The sequence below is a fragment of the Syngnathus leptorhynchus genome, chromosome 15, assembly GCF_054491065.1.
Source record: "Syngnathus leptorhynchus isolate UIUO chromosome 15, UIUO_Slep, whole genome shotgun sequence".
Lineage (NCBI taxonomy): Eukaryota > Metazoa > Chordata > Actinopteri > Syngnathiformes > Syngnathidae > Syngnathus > Syngnathus leptorhynchus.
This window is the reverse complement of record NC_141209.1, coordinates 3,735,600-3,759,383: the sequence shown is the minus strand read 5'-3', so window position 1 is coordinate 3,759,383 and position 23,784 is coordinate 3,735,600. Positions and strand designations below refer to the sequence as shown.

At 42.2% G+C, this 23,784-nt stretch overlaps 2 protein-coding genes across 2 annotated transcripts in view; both read left to right on the top strand.

The window, feature by feature from the left end:
- Positions 1-11,930, top strand: part of LOC147045172 (uncharacterized protein C14orf132) — a 36,233-nt gene extending 24,303 nt beyond the window's left edge. Inside the window, exon 4 of the mRNA XM_085932452.1 lies at positions 10,425-11,930. Coding sequence (XP_085788578.1) covers positions 10,425-10,661 — 237 coding nt within the window. The 3' untranslated portion in view covers positions 10,662-11,930. The remainder of the gene's footprint in view (positions 1-10,424) is intronic.
- Positions 11,931-21,980: 10,050 nt separating this feature from the next.
- On the top strand, positions 21,981-23,527 carry bdkrb2 (bradykinin receptor B2). The gene has a single exon (XM_085932271.1). It carries the CDS (start codon positions 21,981-21,983, stop codon positions 23,007-23,009), a length of 1,029 nt encoding a protein of 342 aa, XP_085788397.1. The 3' UTR covers positions 23,010-23,527.
- Positions 23,528-23,784: the final 257 nt, after the last annotated feature.

Here is a 23,784-nt window from a genome sequence, read left to right as displayed (position 1 = left end):
TTGCTAACCAAAACAGCAGTCCCTACCAAGTTAATGTCATTAGTGTCTCATATAACTTTTAAAGTAATAAGACAAAAAATAGGTATAAGTGCTGATGTTGTCTGTAGAGTGAGAATATTTAATTATTTTATACCAATAGTCCAGTAAATAAACATCCCCAGCCATCGTTAAGGAATACGGTAGTAATTAAGATCAAAACAAGAGACGCTCAATATTTGTAATTAAATGTTATTTGCTGTACCCATGTGTCACGATGTAGTCTGTTGCCCTCAATTGATTTTTAGGATTCAATATTGAGAGGCTCGAGTGTAGCCACCGTGTCCAAATACTTGCAATTAGTTTCTCAGTCTTTGTGATGTTATCTCCAAACATGCAGAACCCGTCCTATAGAAACGCAACGGAGCATGGCCCTCTTCTATCCCCTCAATATGGATATTAAGTGAGCGAGCGCCTCCCATTCGCTAATTGTGCAAACTTTCCGTGAGGGAAATATTAAAAGGGCTAAATTATTCGCCTCACGAAGATGCGTGTACAAACAATGTCACAGCGGTGAGAAGAGTGAGAGTGGCGGAAGAATTCCCAAAGGGGAATTTCTTGGAATCATATTCATAACTGGTGGATGGTTGGGTCGAGATCCGTGGGTTCTGTCCATTCTATAGCTTGACCTCATTACAGCCCATCCTGGCAGACTTTAAGGCGAGAGGTGGAGTAAACTCAGGGCAAACGACCATTATGGTCAATTTAGAGTCTTCCATTATAAATTTCTTTGGAATGTGGGAGAAAACTCAAAGAGGCAAATTCCATTTCGGAGACCCTAAGTGCATCATTTCCATCAGGAAATTGAAATTAGCTAAAAAAAAAATACATTTTTGAAAATTTTATTTTTGTGTTGCACAAACAGGCATGAGCATATGATGTCATTCCTAACCATAATTATATCATCAAACCATGACACGGGTCTATGGATCCAATCTCACGAGAGTATTAACATTTACTTTGGTTGCTTAATTGCCTGCTTGCTATTGGGAAAAGATGCGTGGCGAAGCTAAGCCCTTAGTGGAAGATTTTCTTATTGATGGGTTGAAGGGTAGGTCAGGCTCTTTGCGGCTCAGTCTCACACGATTGAGCCATCATGTTTCCGGATAGACACGATCCATTCAAGTGTTCTTTCCCGACACTCCTACAATCAGTCGTTAAAAGCGGCGGTTTTTAATGATGGCGAGGTGTCGCACGTCATGCTCGTCGGGCAGCCTCAGCTTGGTTCGATTTATGGGAAGGTGTGGCAACGACTGGCAGAACAACAACAGGATCCATTTTTAGCATTGATCACACGCTGTAATTAAACACTTGACTGAACCGTGAACACCGATTGGTTGATTGGCGCTCTGGACGTTATTAGCTTTTGAGTCGTCACCCATAAGTAATACATCATAGATAACATCGTTAACTGTTTACTTTTCAAACAAGCTATAGCAGATGTAAACTTTTAGCTAATTTACAGGTAGCCAACTAAATATGATTATTCTATTCTTTAATAAGTCAATTCATGACTTTACATAAACTAATTAATCATAAATAAATTAATAAAGCCAACAAATTGGCAAGCTGCTGGCAACAACACTAATTAGTTAGCATAGCTAGCTTTCTTACAATACATGATTTTGGAGTCATACAGGAAGTCATTATCGTGAACTGTGCTCACTCCAGAAGGGACTCTAGATAAACTTGCAAAGTATGTGGCAATAACATCTTTCTCACTTTCCACGATGCTATCGGTATACAGAAGCGGTGCCTTTCTTAAGGAAGTATGAATTATGCATTGCTGCATATATTATCTATTCCCACTCGGTGTGCGACTATTTCAAAGCATCGTCTTGTATTGATACAGCCCAGAATAAAGTAGATCTATGATTCGGGGTGAAGTAATGACAAATATCGTCATAATGCAGTGCCGCGCTGATGCTCGCGCCATTAAAATGCATCATCAAATGCAAATGTGAAATTAGTGCGCGAGTAGGAAAAGAAAAAAAGACATTTGACCCAGATGACTCAGATGAGATATGATTGTGTCAGTCTGGAAAAGTTATCGTTACACATTTGAGAAGCAGTAGTGTAAAACGCCAAATTGACATCTCCTCTTTCAAATGTGACTTCAAACTAGTTCTGCGCTGTGTGCTTCCTTTTAGTTTCCTTTATCGTTCTAATTTTATTTTAAGCGAGCGTCAGCGAGAACAAAACTCAGCTGGATGCTATACGCGCTATATGCTAATGTCAAATTCCGCTTTTCGATTGCCTCGGGGGATGTGGATCCATACTTTTCAGTCATTATTTTACATAGCGCCTCGTACATTACTTCTCCATTATTTCAGCCTGGCAGCTCATTTGTGTCGACCGCATGCAATAATTTCAGTTACAAATGGTTCCGATTTCACTCCTTCTCAGAAAATGTCAATTATATCCCATGTGTTGCTTTGGCATGGGGAGATTTATAGAAGTTATTTTCAATCACGCTCGTCAAGCTGCCGGGCTCTCGGTTAATGGTTTGTATCAAGCATACATGAGGGTGGGACCGTGTCATTTCGGATTCATGCAAGTTTAATAGCGAGGCGATGAATCAGGCACTTACAGTGCAGTGAAGTTGTATTACATACAGACATGATTCCGGATGCTCACTGCCGGTACGCTTGAATGCTGGTGAAGTACACGAACTTTGATTTGCCTGAAAATGTTCAATTTTTCATGCCAGCGATCCCCCCCAAACCGCATTACCTCCCCCGGTGCTTTCCTGGCTAAGACTGTTTTGCTGAGTTAAAAGTCTGAAATGCGCTTTCTCGGCTTCAGGCTTGAAATGTGTTGCACTACGGTGTCACGGTTTCTCACACCATTCACAGTCAGGGTTTCGGGAAATAAAATGCAAAACCTTGTCCAGCACACTCAATACAAGCAGGAACAAATGTAAGTAAGAAAAAAAACTTTGCTTTTTACTTACTTTTTTTTTTTTTTTTTACAGTAAGCATGCCGATTAATTGTAATCTCAATCGTTAAATACGTAGTTGTGAGAAGTGACTTGTGGCAAAGTATCAAGGGGTCTAAAAACACTAAAACTGGTCAAAAAGTTACAGGTACCAAAAACTGTAAAGCCAAAATTAATGGTGCTGTGTTTTGTTTTTGTCTTTATTGACATTCCATCCATTCTTCATGGCACATGCTTGCACTTTACCCACTGCAACATTCATAATCACTCAAGATGGAGGGCATGCCTCTGAAGTGTTGCGCTACGTGTATCTAGGCCAACATGGTGCACGTGTGACAAACTCCAAGTAGAATCCCCCCTACTCTTGCAGCTCATCTTGCCGCAGGGAAATATGTGCAGCAATCATTCGCAAAGGCCGAAGCCCACCTGCCGCAATCCATGCCGCGCGGTAGCAGCTACGCCCACGCGCTAATTTCATTTTACAGCTGTTGTGTTGTCAGCCTAGTTGCTATTATGGAATCGCAAACTGTCATATCAAATGCTTGACGTGTTCAGCGTGTTGCCAGGCAAGAGATATTTTGCCGCCCATTCTTATGTGATTGCCATGGCTGCCAGAAACATCATTGTAATTAGCATTGTAGCATTAGCATTCCGGTGCCTCTCGTTCCAATTTGTCCATAATAGTCCCTTTTAATTTATAGTTTCCAAATCCAATTCTACTTAACTTAAATTCCGCTAACCCGGCTACTGTTTGGTGATGCAGAATTTATTTTTACATACAAATGTCGCAAACCTTTAAATAATCTACATATGACATAAATAATAAATGCAGTTTTCTGCTTGCGACCAATATTAATGTGACAAGTTTGCCGCTGCGACCCGATGACAACCGTACCTTATTCAGATCCGAATCTCGACAGCCACATCCATAAGCGTGCATTTGCATTAGTGCAAGAAGGACAATTAAGTTGCGCAATACCTCATTTTTCATTTGATAATGAGACCAACTGCAGACCAATACCAGAGTGACACATTTGTAATATTCATAGCGTCAGCGAATGGAGCCGATGGCTCACATGTGTGGAAGATGAACAAGCATTTGAAAGTTTGTTAAACAAGTTTCACGCTGCGGAAAAGGTGACCATGCTGTGTAATTTATTTAAATGTAATTCCGCCGGAAGGCCGCTTGTTTGGTTTTGGGTCTTTTGTCAACGTGTCCAGATCTGCGTGGTGAATGGCCTTCTGAAATAATGGGGAAAATTGCACTGCAAGTTAAATATACAATGTGTGTGTGCATCCTTACACACATTTTTAATACAAGTTCACCTGAGCGTGCTTTGTTTGAGTTTATATAGCGTGGCTGCAATTTGATATTGCATAGTGTGGACAGGAAGTGGAGGGGCACTTTGGAAAAGTTTGGCCAGGCCAATTTTAACATTTATTTGCAATGATTCCAAGTTTTGCCCTGCAAAAACATGACCTTGAGGGTTGATAAGATTTAGTTGTGGAGAGACGATCGGAAGTACGATAGTTCTTGAGGAGGTGTGTTACCTTGGCGTGTGATGAGCAGCAAGCTTTGCGCAGCCTTCGGGCGCTGGATTAGGAAAAGATGGCAGAACGATAATGACAAGGTCGCGGAGGCCCGGCCGGAGCTGCGAGTGGTGTCGGTCGGCTAGCGTAACCCCGAGTGCTCGGAAGTTGTTGTCGCGAGAGACAATTGACGTGTGCTGAGCAGATTGAAGTCAAGGCAACTTGCAAAGTCATTTCGATAAATAGAGCAGAATGTTCCCTGGGCGTTGTGGTGTACAGTCCGGCTTTTTATTTTGATGCTTTCGCACCAGTCGTTCTCCTCTAATCAAAAATATAAATGTGAATTAGTTTTGAACGTCTGCCAAGATGGTCAGATGGCGATTGCTCGTTTACGCAAGAGTAACATTCCAGCGAAAATAAAACTTCCTACATTGAATGCTAACATTAAAGCAGCTGGAACCTGAAAAAAGAAATGCTCAGCGGGAAGGCACAACGCAGCGGGGATGAACAATGCAATCGAGTGACGAGGATTTAAAAGGGCTGGATGAAAGAAATTGAGTCGGACGTGACACAGCTGGATAGAATGCACGGAAGGGAAAACAAGTTGACGGTTCTTACAAATCGCGGGCATCCCATAATATTTAATGACTACAAACTTTTTTTGTGGAACACATCCCAGAAAACGCCACAAAATATTATCAAGAAACTTCATGCAAAACAAACAAAACACCTGCTATTTTATTAGTCATGTAATCCTTAATGAGCATTGTTCCGGTTACTCATCTTTCCCGCCTTTGTTTTTGTGCAAGCGCGTGCAATAAACAGCGCCTGTTGTTCTGCAGAAGAATGTGAAAGCATCAGTAATTACTGCTGAGCTTGTGTACATGCAAAAAAGAAAGCAAAGTAGAGAAGAACTGTTCTGGACAAAATGCCATAGGGTCAGGTTGTAGTGCTTTGTCATCTTTTTTTTTTTTTTTTTCTCATTGTCTGACGGTGACTGTCGCCTTGTATTTGTCCACAATAAACAGCCAACGTGTGCATAAATCCACATTTTCACATTGATTTTCTCACTAGTATCCTTATTTGGTCTTTGCGTTACGTTACCTATCTCGTAGAACTATTAACTTTATTTGATTTAAATGACAAAAAAAATATAACAAAAATTATATGTAATATGTTTTTCAAAGGTTTTGTCATTATTTATTTTTTTAATTGATCAAAAGAACAAAAAATATCTAGGGAAAAATCATTAAAATTGTATTTTATATTTTGTTTCTATTTTATTTACTTTTAAGTGATGAAACTTAATTACTCATTTAAATAAAATACCCCAATAATTAAATTTAAAACATATATATACAAATTTAACATGTTAAAAATCATAATTTATTATATACATGTTTATTTTAAAGACGTAATTTTTACTCAAGTATCCATTGATGGCTGGTTTTGTTTCTGCAGCACTTTCATAGCATTGAATCAGGGTTTGTTGGGGGGAAAAAAAAAGAAGAAAGATGTTTGTAATGTTTAATGCGCCAAGACCTGCCCTGGGCACCATCCTCCATCTATATGTCGCTGCAGCCAGCCAGGCAGCCAGAGAGGTGGCATGTGACTTTGCTTTTGAAACGGCATCACAATGCAAGATGCATGAGCAAATTATTTATATAGGTTTAGAATAGGTGTGCAAGGAATGCATTTGTGCACCATGATATGGTTCTAGGGTGTAAAGTATAGCATGAAACACATGCTGCGCAAAGCCAGCTTTATTCATATTTAAAATATGTGCTTCGATTAATGATTCATGGCCTTTGGCTTTGAGCGAAAAAACGCCTATTACGTCAGTTTTCAAGAGGGAAAGGAAAAAAAAAAAGTGATGGATACTGCTGACAAAGATACAAGGATGACTATCTTCGCTTCTCTTGACATTTGAAACCGTTTGAAATAATGTAACTTTTTTTTTCAAGTTATAAAGAGACTGTCTATAATAATGTGGACAGTAGTTTGTTTTTTTGTTTGCACAGGCATTAGCGCTACCTTCACTGTTCAGAGCAACAAATCTCATCAGACACCTTTATAAAATAAATAGATCCAACTCTAACCGTCCTGGAGCAAAAAAGGCTTTTAACATTAATACACTGAAGTATTTATTTAATTTTAGGCTAGTACTTTTGTCACACATTATGTTAGCATCATTTGTTGTAGCCTAGTTTTAACAGAGTGGTGTGCAGTGTTACCAAATGTATATTATACACCAATGTTTTATTTAGCTTAGCATTATCCTTGCTAACGGGAAAAACAAAGCAAAAAAAACAAAACGAATGGATGGTAGGATTCATTTGATTGTACTTAATTTTAAAGTTAAGTTTTCTGTGACAAAATTGCATCTTATTAAAAACTATATCTGTATATCATCCTCAAAGGCGTTTATTGCATTACTAAATGTGACAAATGTGCTTTTTAATATTTGGGTTTTGTGGTTTAGGTGCAATAAAGCACAATAAATCTAATAGACGAGAATGTGTTTTGCTCGTCACACAACCTCCGTGAAGGTGAATGTAATAAAATTTTATTCAATAAGTGCTCTTCACATCAGAACTTAAAAAAACTTTTGTATCATAGATTTTATTTCGATAGGACACTGTTCAAATTAGATTTAAGAAAATCACTTTATCTTATTTGGGTTAAGTCCAAGTTCTAAAGGAGGACTCTGAAGACATATTTGAACGTAACCAGTCCAATTGTGCTTGGGTCCACTTGACACTTTTATGAATGAATCAGTGCCAGAGTCAAAAATAGTCAAATGTATGCATGGGAACATGCGCGCAATTTGTCGCTCCTCCCATCTGGTGAGTACAAGAAATCTGTTTTTGCTTACAGGATGTGGCGGGGGGGCTTTTCCAGTTTCATAATTGATGCACTCCATCACATCACATAGTTGCAGTTGTCATGCAACTGCAAATTAGCGGCGTGTATTAGCAGGCAATGAGCCCAGATGCGAACATGCACTCTTTCCCATTTTGCATGTTTGGCAAAGCATTTCCTCCGCGCCTTTGTTTTGTTGGTACCGTGCCGCCACCATGATTCAAGAGCTTAGTTTAGCATCATCATTACTTCTGCACAACTAGTTTTTTCAGTCTTCTCACATTATTTTTGTATGTAGACAATTTGTGATTTTAGTATTGGCACATTAAGTCACTGCACAATTTGTCTTTGCGAGCCACATAAAATGATATGGCGGGCTGTATCTGGCCCCCGGGCTTTGATTTTGACACCTTTGCTTTAGTTGATGCGCCATTTCTCATTTGCATTATTGCAATGATGCAAAATGCTTTGGTGGCGAGTTGAATAACTGAGAAATCTTAAGACAAACGTCTCAACATTTTGTGAACAAAAGGTTCATCATTTCTTGTATCAGTGCTGCCTCTCAAGTGTTGACACAAACAGGCGCGGGTGTCAAGTACAGATCACGTCACACTTGTTCTACTGAGTTATAAGATTTATGAAAAAAGGGGGAGAGACGAACCGGCGGAGACTAGAAATGGAGGAGAGAAAAATCAATGAGAAGCAATGCTGTAAATCTAAACAGCGGGAATCGGGCTTGAAAGTGGAGGTCTTAACACGACTGAGAGGGTGAACAAGCTTCCTTAAAACCGCCCCGCAAATCTCCCGGCAGATTTACAGTCAGACGTTTGGGCGATACGCTACAGAGTAACGCTGCACACACACTGTACATGTTTTGTCTTCAAGCGTCGGTAGTCTTGAACAAAAGGAGCTGCTACTCTTTGTGTTTATAATCTGTCCAAATCTTTTGTCGCTGTGTCCTTGGGCAAGACACTTCTCACATCTTGGTCATCATTTTAAATAATAGTGTTTTCAATTGACATACCTGGTAAAGCAACAAAATAAGATAACATTTAAACAAAGAATAGGTGCAGTTTTATCCAACAGCTTTTGCGTGTCATCAGCAACAAGTGTATTCTCTACACTACAGGGGTCGGACCCCGGTGTTTGTATTGCTCCCCGACCCGAGTACTCTGAACAGCTTGTTTCCTGATGAGGACACGAGGCGACCCCCTTTTGAGAGTCTTTTCAAAACATCATCGCCGCAGGCAGCAAGCAAGTCACATGAGAGCAAGAGAGAGATATACATAGTTGCTTGTGGATTTTTGCATTCTCTTTGTTGCGTAACATTTACATACACACGTTGTTTACGGCGGTGTTAGGAAGTCGCTTGAGCGAGAACTGAACTGGTGGGGGAAGCAATTGGATGGATGGATGGATGATGGATGGATGGATGGATGGATGGATGGATGGATGGATGGATGGATGGATGGATGGATGGATGGATGGATGGATGGATGGATGGATGGATGGATGGATGGATCTAATATGAAATATATTTTTAATATTTTTGCAGACAACAAGGACCCATGTTCATCGGGACTTGTCCATTCTGTGAGAATTTGACAGATGGGTTAGTTTCAAGTTGTAAATAGGGAGAACATAATGTAACAGTTGCAGCTGCCAGGATACATTCCCCTTCGCCGTGGATCACAAATAGTAAACCATCTGGCTGAGGATCACCCAGACTTGTGTTTTGAAGGAAAACATATCTGATGTAAGCACACAGCTATTGGGCAAAAAAACAACGGCGGTCCAATTTTTTTCTTTTTTACTGAGCCGTGTCCGTCGGTAAGAATTTTAAAAGGTGTGTCACTCTTTTTTGGATTTCATACATGGGCCTAACAGAACCTGACAGGAGCGTTTCTCACTGTCAGCGCAAGTATCTTCCGCTCGAATGGAGAAATTTGGGGATATCCGGTTGGAGATGGCGGGACGTTTCGGTTTAGGGGGAAACAAGAGTGCAGAGTGTGTTCGGCAGAGCTTTTAGCCTTTTATTTCAAATACGAGCCGACAGAATTACTCCCACAATGCATTGCAATTCTAGGCCGAATAAACTAGTTCATTTGTTTGAGACTAAGTCAATTATTTTAAAATGTGTGAATTGATGAAGAAGTTGGTATAAAAACTGAACTTTGAATTCCCCCACTTTGCTTCTCCGCCATGTCAAGCGTTGCCATACGGTTCAGCGCCACTGAAGGTACCGAGCCATGAAATGTCAATACCATTAAAACATCAGGGGGATGACCTTCTTCTGGTCACCTAAGAGCTAAGATGATATTTTGTCGTTAGCAACCGGCTTCTTGAAACAGGCTGGAGCTGTATCCTCGTAGAAGAAAAAAAAAAAAAACCACGTAAATGCCAATTATGAAATATTGAGAAGCTCGCAACGTCGACTGGAATATCTTCACACACTTCATTTTATTCAGTGCACTTCACAATTTATGCAAACAGTTCGCTTCTGTGGACAATGAGTTACTGAATAAAACATTGATTATAAAGAATGGAGACAGACTTGAGAGCTTCCCTTCGCATCAAACCAAATGCTGGAGAAAGAAAGTCCATGAACAGAAGCTCATAAAATCAGCGGCATGTTAATATGATCTGATGATCGAAGTTAACAGTTAGCTTGCCTGTAAAGGCACCACTCACACGCACACATATTTGTCTGTGTGTGTGTGTTTGTGTGTGTGTATGTCTAGGGGAATTTTATTCGTTTTTGAGAGGGGGGGCGATGCTCAGGTTCACAAGACGCGGCGCACGCCTGTCTGCCTCCATCATGCTCATGTTAACAGCAGGCGCTCCACAGGATGTGTCATGTCATTATTAGAAGAGAGAGAAAAGAGAGAGCAAATATGGAAGCATGCATTTCTGTATATGGCAGAGTGCAACATGCCTAAGAGGTATTTATTGTTTTGCATTGCTTCCAATTTTCCAGATGAAGCCTGCCACACAAAATGTCTTCATTATAGTAAAGCACCTGGAAAAAATTTTTTTTATCTGTTTTGTTCTGGTTCAGATCCCAGTCATGACGGGAGCCTTCATGGACTCGTCGCCAAACGACGACTACAGCGGCGAGCACTCGCTCTTCAACTCATCGGCCAGCGTCCACGCCGCCGCCTCTGCTGTCTCCGTGCACGGCCAGCCGGATGAATCGCAATCCATGTCCAGTGACGCCATCTGGCTTTGGATCGCCATCGTGGCCACCATCGGAAACATCGTGGTGGTGGGTGTGGTCTACGCTTGCACCTTCTGAGACAACATCATCTGAATCATTCAAAACTTTCAAATCCGTCTGGACGGACTCGTCTAACATCGAGACTCCCGCTTTTGTCGGATTCTACGATATGAGGATAATGCGCCGTGGATAAAAAGAAAAAAAAGCTCTCTCCGCTAAGAATCCGAGGAATGTTGCTCCCTCTTAAGTTTCTTTCCATGTCTCCCCCGAAGAACACACTCTCACTTGTCATGTGGAGATGCGAATGGAGATTAAATGGGGCTTGAGATTTGGGTTGATCCGGGGACCGCCACAAAGCAATTTAGGCCAGCGCTGTTTAATTATGCCCTCCGACTCGGATGGCGAATGTTAAAACATTTACAAGGCACCGGGACCGGTTTCATCGGAGGCGGCCCCGGGGCCCGTCCGCCATTAGGGCACATGTAAGGAGACTCTGTGGAGCAGACGTGCCAGATGACTTCATCATCATTGCGGTCCGGTGGCGAAAAATCACATGAATATCAAATCCGAAGGCCTAACGAGGCAATAATTCAACGTTTAGGCTTTTTACTTGTTTTATCTTTTCCCCGCCACCGATGGCAGCCATTGCTCATCTTTGACAGGGTTGCCGCGTGTCGGACCAACAGGAGTGAAGCTTCTCCCCGCTTTGGCAGCGGGTGGACAATCTGCTCAATGTGACCTTGAGGTTTCATTTCATGAAAGCATTAGAACCGGTCCAAATAGTTTAGTTTGTAAAGTTTGCCGTCTTTTCAAAGGACTCCAGTATTTTGTTGTTATAGTGGACAACAATTCAATGAAATCCAAACACGATTTTTGTTTCTCTTACATTCACGCAAAATGTACAAGCCTGTTGCCTTTTATTCATGTCCACTCGTTGATGCTTTGACTTTTTCATTTTTCTGACATATGAACTTGAAGTGACTTTGGCGTTTGAGTTCCGTAGCCTGCTTGGTATTCGTCACCACATGTTACGATGATATGAATATAAACTAGCCGACACTGTTTTGTTGCAATTTAACAATGGTGACTGTTTCTTTTCAGGCCTGCTTTTTTATCAACTGTGTAGAATTATTGAGACTATGTTGTAAATTATAGACACAGATAATCATTTTTCTGAAAGGCGTACGCTTTTAGATTTGTCGCATTATACGGATCTAATCGATACAGATTTTTGAGAAGAGCCGTGGCAAGGTTGTGATGGCGGCCGTTTTGACACGGGTTGTTTGGACGTGGTATTCTTATGCACCCCACCAAATCTGTAACCCCCTTTTTTTTGTTTTTCTGAAGATGAACAGAACATTTTCAGCGGTAAAGCAATGTAATATAATCTTGTGTTCTAGTAAATCAACTTGATTTCTAAGCTATCTGACGTCCCTTGATTTGTTTTTCCCATAAATCAAGGATGAAAGATGTAGAGACATTTTAACCGCAGGAACATTTTGTAACCTTGACTACTGAAGTTTCCTACTGCCGGTTTTCAATGGAAAGAAGCAAGTTGCATCATTTTTCTTCAAGTGGAACAAGGTTATCAGGAAAAACCTTGTCCCTGAAATAAACAATCCAAGAGAGTTGTTCTTTACACAGCGACTGTGTTTCGTGCTCACTAAGGCCTACAAATCTCTGCTGTTCTTTCTTCAGGGAGAAAGAAGTAACGTCGGCGAGATTTACACATTGCATTTGTAAACTCACTTGTCAAGCGACGCGCCACCTTGCAAGACCGAACGAGCCGCTGCCTCGCTCCCCTCCCTGTAAACCACACGTCCTCCAAGCCCCGCACTGATGGGGCGGCTTGATTCGATCAACCCCCCCTCCCCTCTTCACATTCACCCGCGAGGCCTTTCCATCCCCTCTCGATGGAAGCGACAAAGGTTGTTTTCTTGTTGCTTTCAGCTGCTTGTTGAGTGGAAAAGATGTGACTCCTGGAGGCAGCGTTAGATTAAATAGAAAATTACAAGGTCTCGCTGGCGCTAATGTATGTTAATGCATGGGCGCTTATTAGAGTCTCAGGTGGCAAATCTATAGCGGCTAACTAAGACTTTACCAGATAAGGCTTTCTCGGGACAGTGACTAATAGACACCGATGAGAAGCGATTCATTGGTTTGGGGTGATGATGAAACTAAACCCAAGATAATCAAAGCCATCCTGTCAAACTGTCAATTTTGGTCACCCCTAGTGGTTGGTTCAAGAAGCACATCTAGTATTGATTAAACAGTTTTTGAATATTGAGGGAAAACAGCTCACGTACAAGCGCTCGTATATCCGGCGACCATTTAACAACGCTGAACTCCCCAAAGGACCCGCATGAGTCTTTTTTACACCACAATTACAGATATCTCCTTGACGGCGGCGACCACTGGGGCACACAAACACGGCAGCGTTGTAAACCGATGTAATCATCACACCAGTGGCAGACTAGAAACCCCCACCTCGACAACCGCCCCAAAAGGAACAGTGGGATTTGTTCTTGATAACGTTAGCGGGAAGAGCAGCTTGGCGAGAAAAGGATTTGAGGTCATCTGCTGCCATGGCAACAGCCGACGAGAATGGATTTGGGTTGTATCTTCTTGGCTCGTGGGCTGACATTTCTGGAACTCACTTGTGTTTCAGCCTCTTTTGTTTCAACTCACAAAGACTGCTGTTATGGGGGATCATTACAGAATCCTTGTGAATCCTGCTAATTATCTTTTTTTGGGGGGTAATGTTACCATTGCCTGATGGAAGCTCAGAACTGCAAACGCATCAAAAATGAAAAACCATGTCACGAGTGTGCAGAATTAATGCTGATGACTTTGAGTTCAACAAGTCTATTCGCTTGAGCTGCTCCATTAAACCATATAGTGTACGTACTTTCCATGCAATATATGTGATGGTTCCATAGCGTAGTCCTTAGTGCTCTGGACTCTCACCCCAAAGACCCGGTTTCAATTCCCGATGGGGCCAAAATTTTATTTTATCATGGAAAAATTTGTAACACAGGTTCGGGTTAGAGCTAGGCTTAGGGTATGATAACACCATCAACTACAATCTAACAAATACAAAATTAAAACATCAATGTCGGCATGACGTGTGTCGGCTGGCATAGCAGCTCACTCACTAGTGAATCTTTGCAAACAAACCTGAAAATGGTGGTGTACCTAATAGAGTGTCCAAATGACGTCAGAGATCAAACAGCCAATCAGAAAGTGGGGGGTTGTTTGGGTGTGGCACTTTTCACTTTCATTTAAATTTTGACCATGATTTGTCCCTAATGAAGTGGCCTGTGATTAGGTACACCTGAAAATGGCGGTGTACCTAATGGAGTGTCCTTGTGACGTCACAGATCAACCAGCCAATCAGAAAGTGGGGGGTTGTTTGGGTGTGGCACTTTTCACTTTCATTTAACTTTTGACCATGATTTGTCCCTAATGAAGTGGCCTGTGATTAGGTACACCTGAAAATGGCGGTGTACCTAATGGGGTGTCCTTGTGACGTCACAGATCAACCAGCCAATCAGAAAGTGGGGGGTTGTTTGGGTGTGGCACTTTTCACTTTCATTTAACTTTTGACCATGATTTGTCCCTAATGAAGTGGCCTGTGATTAGGTACACCTGAAAATGGCGGTGTACCTAATGGGGTGTCCAAATGACGTCACAGATCAAACAGCCAATCAGAAAGTGGGGGGCTGGGCGGGTGTGGCACTTTTCACTTTCATTTAACTTTTGACCATGATTTGTCCCTAATGAAGTGGCCTGTGATTAGGTACACCTGAAAATGGCGGTGTACCTAATGGGGTGTCCTTGTGACGTCACAGATCAACCAGCCAATCAGAAAGTGGGGGGTTGTTTGGGTGTGGCACTTTTCACTTTCATTTAACTTTTGACCATGATTTGTCCCTAATGAAGTGGCCTGTGATTAGGTACACCTGAAAATGGCGGTGAACCTAATGGGGTGTCCAAATGACGTCACAGATCAAACAGCCAATCAGAAAGTGGGGGGCTGGGCGGGTGTGGCACTTTTCACTTTCATTTAACTTTTGACCATGATTTGTCCCTAATGAAGTGGCCTGTGATTAGGTACACCTGAAAATGGCGGTGTACCTAATGGGGTGTCCTTGTGACGTCACAGATCAACCAGCCAATCAGAAAGTGGGGGGTTGTTTGGGTGTGGCACTTTTCACTTTCATTTAACTTTTGACCATGATTTGTCCCTAATGAAGTGGCCTGTGATTAGGTACACCTGAAAATGGCGGTGTACCTAATGGGGTGTCCAAATGACGTCACAGATCAAACAGCCAATCAGAAAGTGGGGGGTTGTTTGGGTGTGGCACTTTTCACTTTCATTTAACTTTTGACCATGATTTGTCCCTAATGAAGTGGCCTGTGATTAGGTACACCTGAAAATGGCGGTGTACCTAATGGAGTGTCCGTGTGACGTCACAGATCAACCAGCCAATCAGAAAGTGGGGGGTTGTTTGGGTGTGGCACTTTTCACTTTTTGTTAACTTTTGACCATGATTTTTCCCTAATGAAGTGGCCTGTGATTAGGTACACCTGAAAATGGCGGTGTACCTAATGGAGTGTCCGTGTGACGTCACAGATCAACGAGCCAATCAGAAAGTGGGGGGTTGTTTGGGTGTGGCACTTTTCACTTTTTGTTAACTTTTGACCATGATTTTTCCCTAATGAAGTGGCCTGTGATTAGGTACACCTGAAAATGGCGGTGTACCTAATGGGGTGTCCAAATGACGTCACAGATCAAACAGCCAATCAGAAAGTGGGGGGTTGTTTGGGTGTGGCACTTTTCACTTTCATTTAACTTTTGACCATGATTTGTCCCTAATGAAGTGGCCTGTGATTAGGTACACCTGAAAATGGCGGTGTACCTAATGGGGTGTCCAAATGACGTCACAGATCAACCAGCCAATCAGAAAGTGGGGGGTTGTTTGGGTGTGGCACTTTTCACTTTTTGTTAACTTTTGACCATGATTTTTCCCTAATGAAGTGGCCTGTGATTAGGTACACCTGAAAATGGCGGTGTACCTAATGGAGTGTCCGTGTGACGTCACAGATCAACCAGCCAATCAGAAAGTGGGGGGTTGTTTGGGTGTGGCACTTTTCACTTTTTGTTAACTTTTGACCATGATTTTTCCCTAATGAAGTGGCCTGTGATTAGGTACACCTGAAAATGGCGGTGTACCTAATGGGGTGTCCAAATGACGTCACAGATCAAACAGCCAATCAGAAAGTGGGGGGTTGTTTGGGTGTGGCACTTTTCACTTTCATTTAACTTTTGACCATGATTTGTCCCTAATGAAGTGGCCTGTGATTAGGTACACCTGAAAATGGTGGTGTACCTAATGGAGTGTCCGTGTGACGTCACAGATCAACCAGCCAATCAGAAAGTGGGGGGTTGTTTGGGTGTGGCACTTTTCACTTTTTGTTAACTTTTGACCATGATTTTTCCCTAATGAAGTGGCCTGTGATTAGGTACACCTGAAAATGGCGGTGTACCTAATGGAGTGTCCGTGTGACGTCACAGATCAACGAGCCAATCAGAAAGTGGGGGGTTGTTTGGGTGTGGCACTTTTCACTTTTTGTTAACTTTTGACCATGATTTTTCCCTAATGAAGTGGCCTGTGATTAGGTACACCTGAAAATGGCGGTGTACCTAATGGGGTGTCCAAATGACGTCACAGATCAAACAGCCAATCAGAAAGTGGGGGGTTGTTTGGGTGTGGCACTTTTCACTTTCATTTAACTTTTGACCATGATTTGTCCCTAATGAAGTGGCCTGTGATTAGGTACACCTGAAAATGGCGGTGTACCTAATGGGGTGTCCAAATGACGTCACAGATCAAATAGCCAATCAGAAAGTGGGGGGTTGTTTGGGTGTGGCACTTTTCACTTTCATTTAACTTTTGACCATGATTTGTCCCTAATGAAGTGGCCTGTGATTAGGTACACCTGAAAATGGCGGTGTACCTAATGGAGTGTCCGTGTGACGTCACAGATCAACCAGCCAATCAGAAAGTGGGGGGTTGTTTGGGTGTGGCACTTTTCACTTTTTGTTAACTTTTGACCATGATTTTTCCCTAATGAAGTGGCCTGTGATTAGGTACACCTGAAAATGGCGGTGTACCTAATGGGGTGTCCAAATGACGTCACAGATCAAACAGCCAATCAGAAAGTGGGGGGTTGTTTGGGTGTGGCACTTTTCACTTTCATTTAACTTTTGACCATGATTTGTCCCTAATGAAGTGGCCTGTGATTAGGTACACCTGAAAATGGCGGTGTACCTAATGGGGTGTCCAAATGACGTCACAGATCAAACAGCCTATCAGAGAGTGGGGGTGAATGCGGGTGTGATTTTTGATTATTTGATTTATAAAAAAAAAAAAAAGAAGTGCTTATAAAAAGAAAGAGAAAGTGTCTCCAGACCATTTTAGCCAATTTGGTTGTCACTTTCAATCTCAAACTATTTATAATGTTCAGGAATAAATAATGACCTTAAATGTAATGTGCATGTTAACAAAAAGGTCAAAACTGCATAAAAGATATACATTTACAACGTCGCCATACAATGTCATTACCGACATTTAATGCTTTGCGCCTGCAGACATTAAAGATGATAATGAAACATAACGACGACCATACTATAGCACACAGATGTGAGGGCGTAGAATTCAAATAACCTCTCGATTTTATTCCATCAGTATGGTGAAGAATTGAACTGCAAACGCATCCAAAATGAAAAACCATGTCACGAGTTTGGCAGACTTAATGCTGGTGTTCGTCTGCTCCATTAACCCATATTGTGTACGTACGTTCCAGGCACAATATGTGTGGCTCTGTAGCATAATGGTTGGTTCTCTGGACTCTCATCCCAACGTACGGAGTTCAAATCCGGATGGTACCAATTTTAGCATGGAAATATTTGCAACACAGGGTTATGGTTGGTACAGGGTTAGGGCAAGGGTTAGGGTTCGTGTTGGAGTGGGGTTAGGTTTAGGGTGAGGGGTTAGGATTGGGTTTAGGCTAGGGTTTGGGTTAGGGCTGGGGTTAGGGTTGGGATTGGGGTTAGGGCTAGGGTTGCGGTTAGGGCTAGGGTTGGGGTTAGGGTTGGGGTTAGGGTTAGGATTGGGGTTAGGGATAGGGTTAGGGCTGGGGTTAGGGATAGGGTTAGGGCTGGGGTTAGGGCTGGAGTTAGTGTTAGGGTTAAGGTTGGGGTTAGGTTTAGGGTTGGGGCTAGGGTTAGAGTTAGGGTTAGGGTTAGGGTTAGGGTTACACGTTAGGCACTCAGCTACAAATGCATCACGACCCTGGCGAAAGCACGCACATTTTTTTTTTTCAATAGGGTAAAATGGAACACATTGGCTATTCTATTGACAATGTACTGAACATGTGAGGCAGTCGAACAAAATGCCGAACTGTTTTTTAAATTCTCCCCGGAAAGATTTTTGGGGTCGAAAAGTACATGTCCGGGGAAAAGTAGGACATGTACAGAGAAAATTTGGTCACCCTAATTGAATCCAGTGGTTGTAGTTTTAAATGTTGCTGAGGTGGACTACTAAGACCTGTTCCTAATACTTTTGACTTTATGGCGTTATTGTGAGTTGTAGTAAAATGTCAGCACATCCACTATTTCTCCCGTACACTTGTCTTTTTGAATCAAAAAGACGCTCCAGAGACGACAATTGCCGTGGTGGCGAGAAATCCCGTCAAGAGATACTCGACGGCCTGCTTCACTGAGAGGATCATCATGTTGTCAAAAGTCATCCCGTCAGTCGTCGGGCAGTCGACCGTCTGACGCTGACTCTGTCGCCTGCCAGTCTGCATCTCATACAGTAGAACAAACGGCTTGAAAACCTGACATTGATGTCCTTGTCTATGGGACCAGGCACTTAGGTGAGATTCCTTAAAGGAAAACTGTAATCCCCCCCCCCCGCTATTCATAGTGTTCTGAACTCTCTCTCTGGAATGTCAATATTCTCAACAATCAATCAACTATGTGGCTCATAATAAAATGTGAAATGAAATTATACAGCTGCATCAGAGAGGGAAACGCTCAGGGCGAATTGATGGTTATATGCATGACAGGTGCATTCAGAAATAAATGTAAAGTAATCTTTTTTTAATCCGACACTGCCCTCTGCTGGATCTACGCGGAAAAACATCCTAGTAACTCCTCGAGGGTCAGACACATTGAGAATTTTGCTCTTCAGTTTCAGAGCGCTTTAAGAAAACTCCTTAAATTGAACAGTTGGACATTCAAATATTCAAGGGTCAAACTAAGTTCACCTAAGTACATTTTAGGTTCATCCACCATTGCAGTCAAATTTTCCCATTCAAGTGGATGGTTTACATCTCACTCTCTAAACTACAAACGTCCTGGACCAGAAACATCTTAAGCATATGCATGTTTATTTATCACCCTAGTCCAAGTTTTGCTTTTCCTTACACGCTGTAATGATGTTGCAGACATTGAAACCCAAGTCGAGGAAAGTACCCGAATGGAGACAACTAGCCTATCCAACTGGTTCCATGGAGCCCAATTGTGGTTTTCATTATAGAGCCATAAATATAACATGAGCGGGGTGGTCTGTGTGGTTTGTGTCACTTTGCACAGTATCCAAATCATTGAGATGAGCTTTGTTTCCATGACAACCGTTAGCGGCATCTCACGCTGTCAAGTTCGATTGGAGGTTAGCTTTCGTAAATCCAAACCCGAGGTTGTCTCGAGCTTAGCTTCCTCTTCAAAAGCCCCACGACTCTGGCAGACAGCTGCGAAAACAGGCCAGCCGACTCGAAAAGAGTTATGAAACAAGCCGCAGGGAAGGGAGCGGCTCGGCGTAATCGAGCTGAGCGCCTGCGAAGCATGTTAAACGACTATACAGACTGAGTATGTTTTGGAAGAGGCGCACGGGCCTGACCCATTACGGCCCATTGCACACCAGTGAGACATAACACACTCTAACTGGTTCCATAATTAGTCAAGGGACTTTCGGCTTGTCACAACAAACATGTGTCCAATATGTAATAAAATCATTATATCTTATAATAGCCTCTAGCTTTTGACGCGGCATGGGAACACAAAGCCTGCGGTGGGCAGGGACTGATTAAAAATCGTGAGGTCTCCCTGTCATTGAAAATAAATAAACAAATAAACAAAAATACAATAGAAATAAACCGGGGGTGTGGAAACAACAAATGAAGGGTACATACTTGTATGGTGTGTGTGGCGTTATCAGTGCTTAGTCTAAATTCATTGGAGCCAGCAATTCACTTTATAAATTTTATTAGTCGATAATGATAATTTACACCACTCGTCTGGTTTTTGGCGTCATGAGACGCCTCAATAAGAGGTGGGAGTTCAACATGGCAACACGTGCGTGGAACATGAAGTAAATAGTGCAAGAGGTTGCTAAGTAGGGGGAGCTGCTGTGTTCTTGAGATTCATCTCAACAGTTTCCTTTTTGTTTTTCTCCATCTTAACCGTTTTGTATTGGCATCCTGTTGCGCTTGTGTTGACGTTTGACTTTTTTTTTTTTTTTTACAGTGCATTTCAACAATGAAATGTCAGCTTTTATTTAAGGCGGAACCCTAGATCATCCATGTTAAACACAACTGTGACATGTGATTGTGTTGCTAATCTCAAAGTTTTAACAGGCTAATCTCAAAGTTTTAAAAGGCAACACAGGAAGGACAAGGAAATAATTCATCCGAAAGTCTCAATAAATCGCTCTCTCGAGATTTGTACAGTTACAGGAAGCAAACTGCGGGCAAGAGATTGGTGCCACTTTACGGACCTATGAGGACTGAATGCAAATTTTCTGGAGCCATTTTGGACCGCACTTTCTTGTGGTCGTGGATATGACCAAGCAGTTGGGTCTTGACACATTATCGTATGATCTCAAACACGGAATCAGTGCTAACTCCCATAACGTCCTTTGGGAGCAAGTGCATTAGCCGTAATGAGCCGCGCTGTGAGAATTGGACGGCTCACAAATCGCTGTGTTGCTCCTTCAAATGTTAACCCGAGATTGCTAAAAGCGCACTCACTAAAAGCACCACTCATGCTCATGATGACTCGAAACTGAAGAGGGAGAAAGAACAGAAGGCTCAATTGTTTTTAGACTAGCATCAGAAAAAAACCCATAAAATTTGTTCTTAGTTTTTTTTAAAAACAAAGATGTCATATTTGCAAAAGAATTATTTCAGAACATTCAGCGAATCAAATCTGCGCCACAACTTAGACCACCAATTAGCCGGTCTAAGGTTGAGTCTATATGTTTTTTTTATTTAATTCACAAATGCAAATAAAGGACATTTGCACAAGTAAAGTGACTAAATTCACACAGTAATTCCAAACTATGACACCCAAACATATGAACAGTAACGTACCAAAAATTCAGACATGATGTTACAGTAAGTCAGTGAAAAAATAAAATGGATAGCTGGAAAAAAAGAGCGCAAAGGAACATATTTTGGCTGACATCACTTCAGCTCCGGTTTCATTCAAAAGAGCGAGTCACAGAGCGAATGGGCGGAGAAGGGGAAGCTCGTCCGACAGCGCAGACTGCCATCTGCACACTTCACATCTGGACGGAGTTTACTCAAGAGGGAAATGGCTCTTCAAACTACAAGGTAAACGCTTTCACATTGAAATCATATTTATATCATAATGTTAAATTTATTACTACTGACCGGACTCTCTGAGCTGAATTTTACAAATGTTAAGCATTTTGTACATTGCAATTAATCACAAAAACTAGAATAAAAACCTTTTACCACACGATATTTTTTTAACATGACTGCATATAGCCATATAAAATTCCATTTATGTTAATCTAGATATTATGTACATAGATAGCTAATACTATTGTACAGTGCATGATGTCATTAAACATGTTTTTAGGGAAATGAGTCAAAGAAAATTTGAAAATATAAATATTTAGCACAGTCTCTCCTGTGTTAATACAGTCAAAGTGTTGTCATTATTCCGCTGACGTCGTCTTATGTAATCAACCAAAACAGACGAGCAGCACGACATCTCATAATGTACCGTGTCCAATCTAAATCCCCCTCCGGGGAATTACAGTCGTGCAGACCCGAGCCGGTTGCTCATTATTGCAGCTAATTCCAATCTACTGTATATGGCGTGGACATAAATTTGCACGCTAATGCAATTAGACTGCTCATACAAAAACACACCACTGTAATACTCTAATTGACTTCCTGTAGCTCCTTTGAAAGTGGTTAACTTTTATGATTAAGGTCATTTGGTGAGCGAGCAGGCCAAGGATTTATTGTTGAGTTACAAAAAGATCAAGATTGGACTTTTGCTTTCCCCCCCGTAGAATGCCAGAGCTGAACACCACCACGCTTGCAAATTGGACCAAAACTGGCAGCGTGGAAGAAAGCTGCATCGATCCCCATGTTTGGAACGCGCTGACCAGCAGCCAGCCCGCCTACATGGCGGTCATCACCGTGTTGGGAGTGGTGCTCAACGGCTTTGTGCTGTTGGTCTTCTGCCTACAAAAGAAGTGCACAGTGGCCGAAATCTACCTGAGCAACCTGGCGGCCGCCGACCTCATCCTAGTGTCCTCTCTTCCATTTTGGGCCGTCAACATTGCTAACGATTTCAACTGGCCTTTTGGAGTGGCCATGTGTAAAATAGTCAACGCGGGCATCAAGATGAATGCTTACAGCAGTATCTACTTTCTGGTTCTGGTGAGCATGGATCGCTACCTGGCGCTCGTTCACCCCATGTCACACGGGCGAATGCGTCGACCAAAATACGCCAAAGTGGGCTGTCTGCTGGTTTGGGCCTTCAGCTTGTTGCTAGGGGCCCCGACGTTGGTCTTCAGGCGGGTCAAGTATTTTGAGGTGTACAACGTGCACGCCTGCGTCTTGGATTTCCCCAGCCACACGGTGATGCTGCTTTGCGACGTGATGCTAATTTGCTTTAGTTTTGTCATCCCCATCACGATCATCTCGTTCTGCACAGTCGAGATCATCCATGTGTTACGTAAGCCCACCGTAGATAGGTTCAACAACGAGAAGAGCGAGCGAAAGGCCACCACGCTGGTTCTGGTCGTCCTGATTGCCTTCCTTGTCTGCTGGATACCGTTTCATGTCATCACCCTGCTGGATGTGCTAATCAAAGCCGGCGTGATGGGAGGGTGCCAACTGGAAGCTGTCATCGATATTTGCAGCCAGTTTTTTGACTACCTGGCCTTCTTCAACAGTGTCGTCAATCCCATCTTGTATGTTATCGTTGGGAAAAACTTCCGGAAAAAAGCTCATGAAGTGTGCAAGCAGTGGTCCGTCAGTAGCTTCACGTCCACGCGTTCGCACACTTCTGCGACGTTGAGGACGTTTGCGTAAAGATCTGAGCCCACCCAGATGTTCAAACTGGAAACTTCCCACTGCATGTAAAAATTGTGTTTTGATCGTAAAATCTGTCTGTTGATGAAGTACAATCCAAAAGTCCTTTCTTGAAGTGCGTTTAAACGTTTGAGCAGGCAAATGACTCACTCATTGTCCATAGTTTCCAGTGGTGACACGCCATGGTGCTGCCTGCCTTTTTGTTACAATCAAGCAACCCACTCGGTGTTGACTCAGAGGTCTGTGGGAGGTTGCGCAGACACTCTCCAAAATAAAGGCACGAAATACCAAAAAGGCAGTCGGCCGTGAACCACATGCCAGGGTAGTGGATGACCGCGAGATTAGTTGACCTCAAAGTAGAATTTTTTTTTTGAGTTTGTCACATGTGTTTCTGTTTTTACAATGATGATGCCATGCATTGTTTCTATACTATACAATAATCGTTGATTGAATGAGAGCAAATCATTTGTTAATGTGATAATCATACTAAACCAAGTGCCTGCTTGTATTTATTAATATGTGATGCATATGAAGTATAAACATAAATTAAAAGCTGCATTTGCACAATCGAAAGGTGATTATGGCTTTCATTTTTTTTCTTCATCAATTTGAATGGCTTCATTCTGTCTAACTGCACTTTCCAAGAAATGGTTATTACGGTAAAAATATCAACAAATGCAGACTAAATCAAATTCCCTTGGCATAAAATCTGCTTTGGCGTAAAAAAGTTGTGCAGAGCTTCAAAACTGCATGATTACACACTAAATCAAACAAG

Excerpts from the sequence above, each read along its gene's own strand:
- bdkrb2 (XM_085932271.1), top strand. The coding sequence starts at position 21,981 with ATGCCAGAGCTGAACACCACCACGCTTGCAAATTGGACCAAAACTGGC.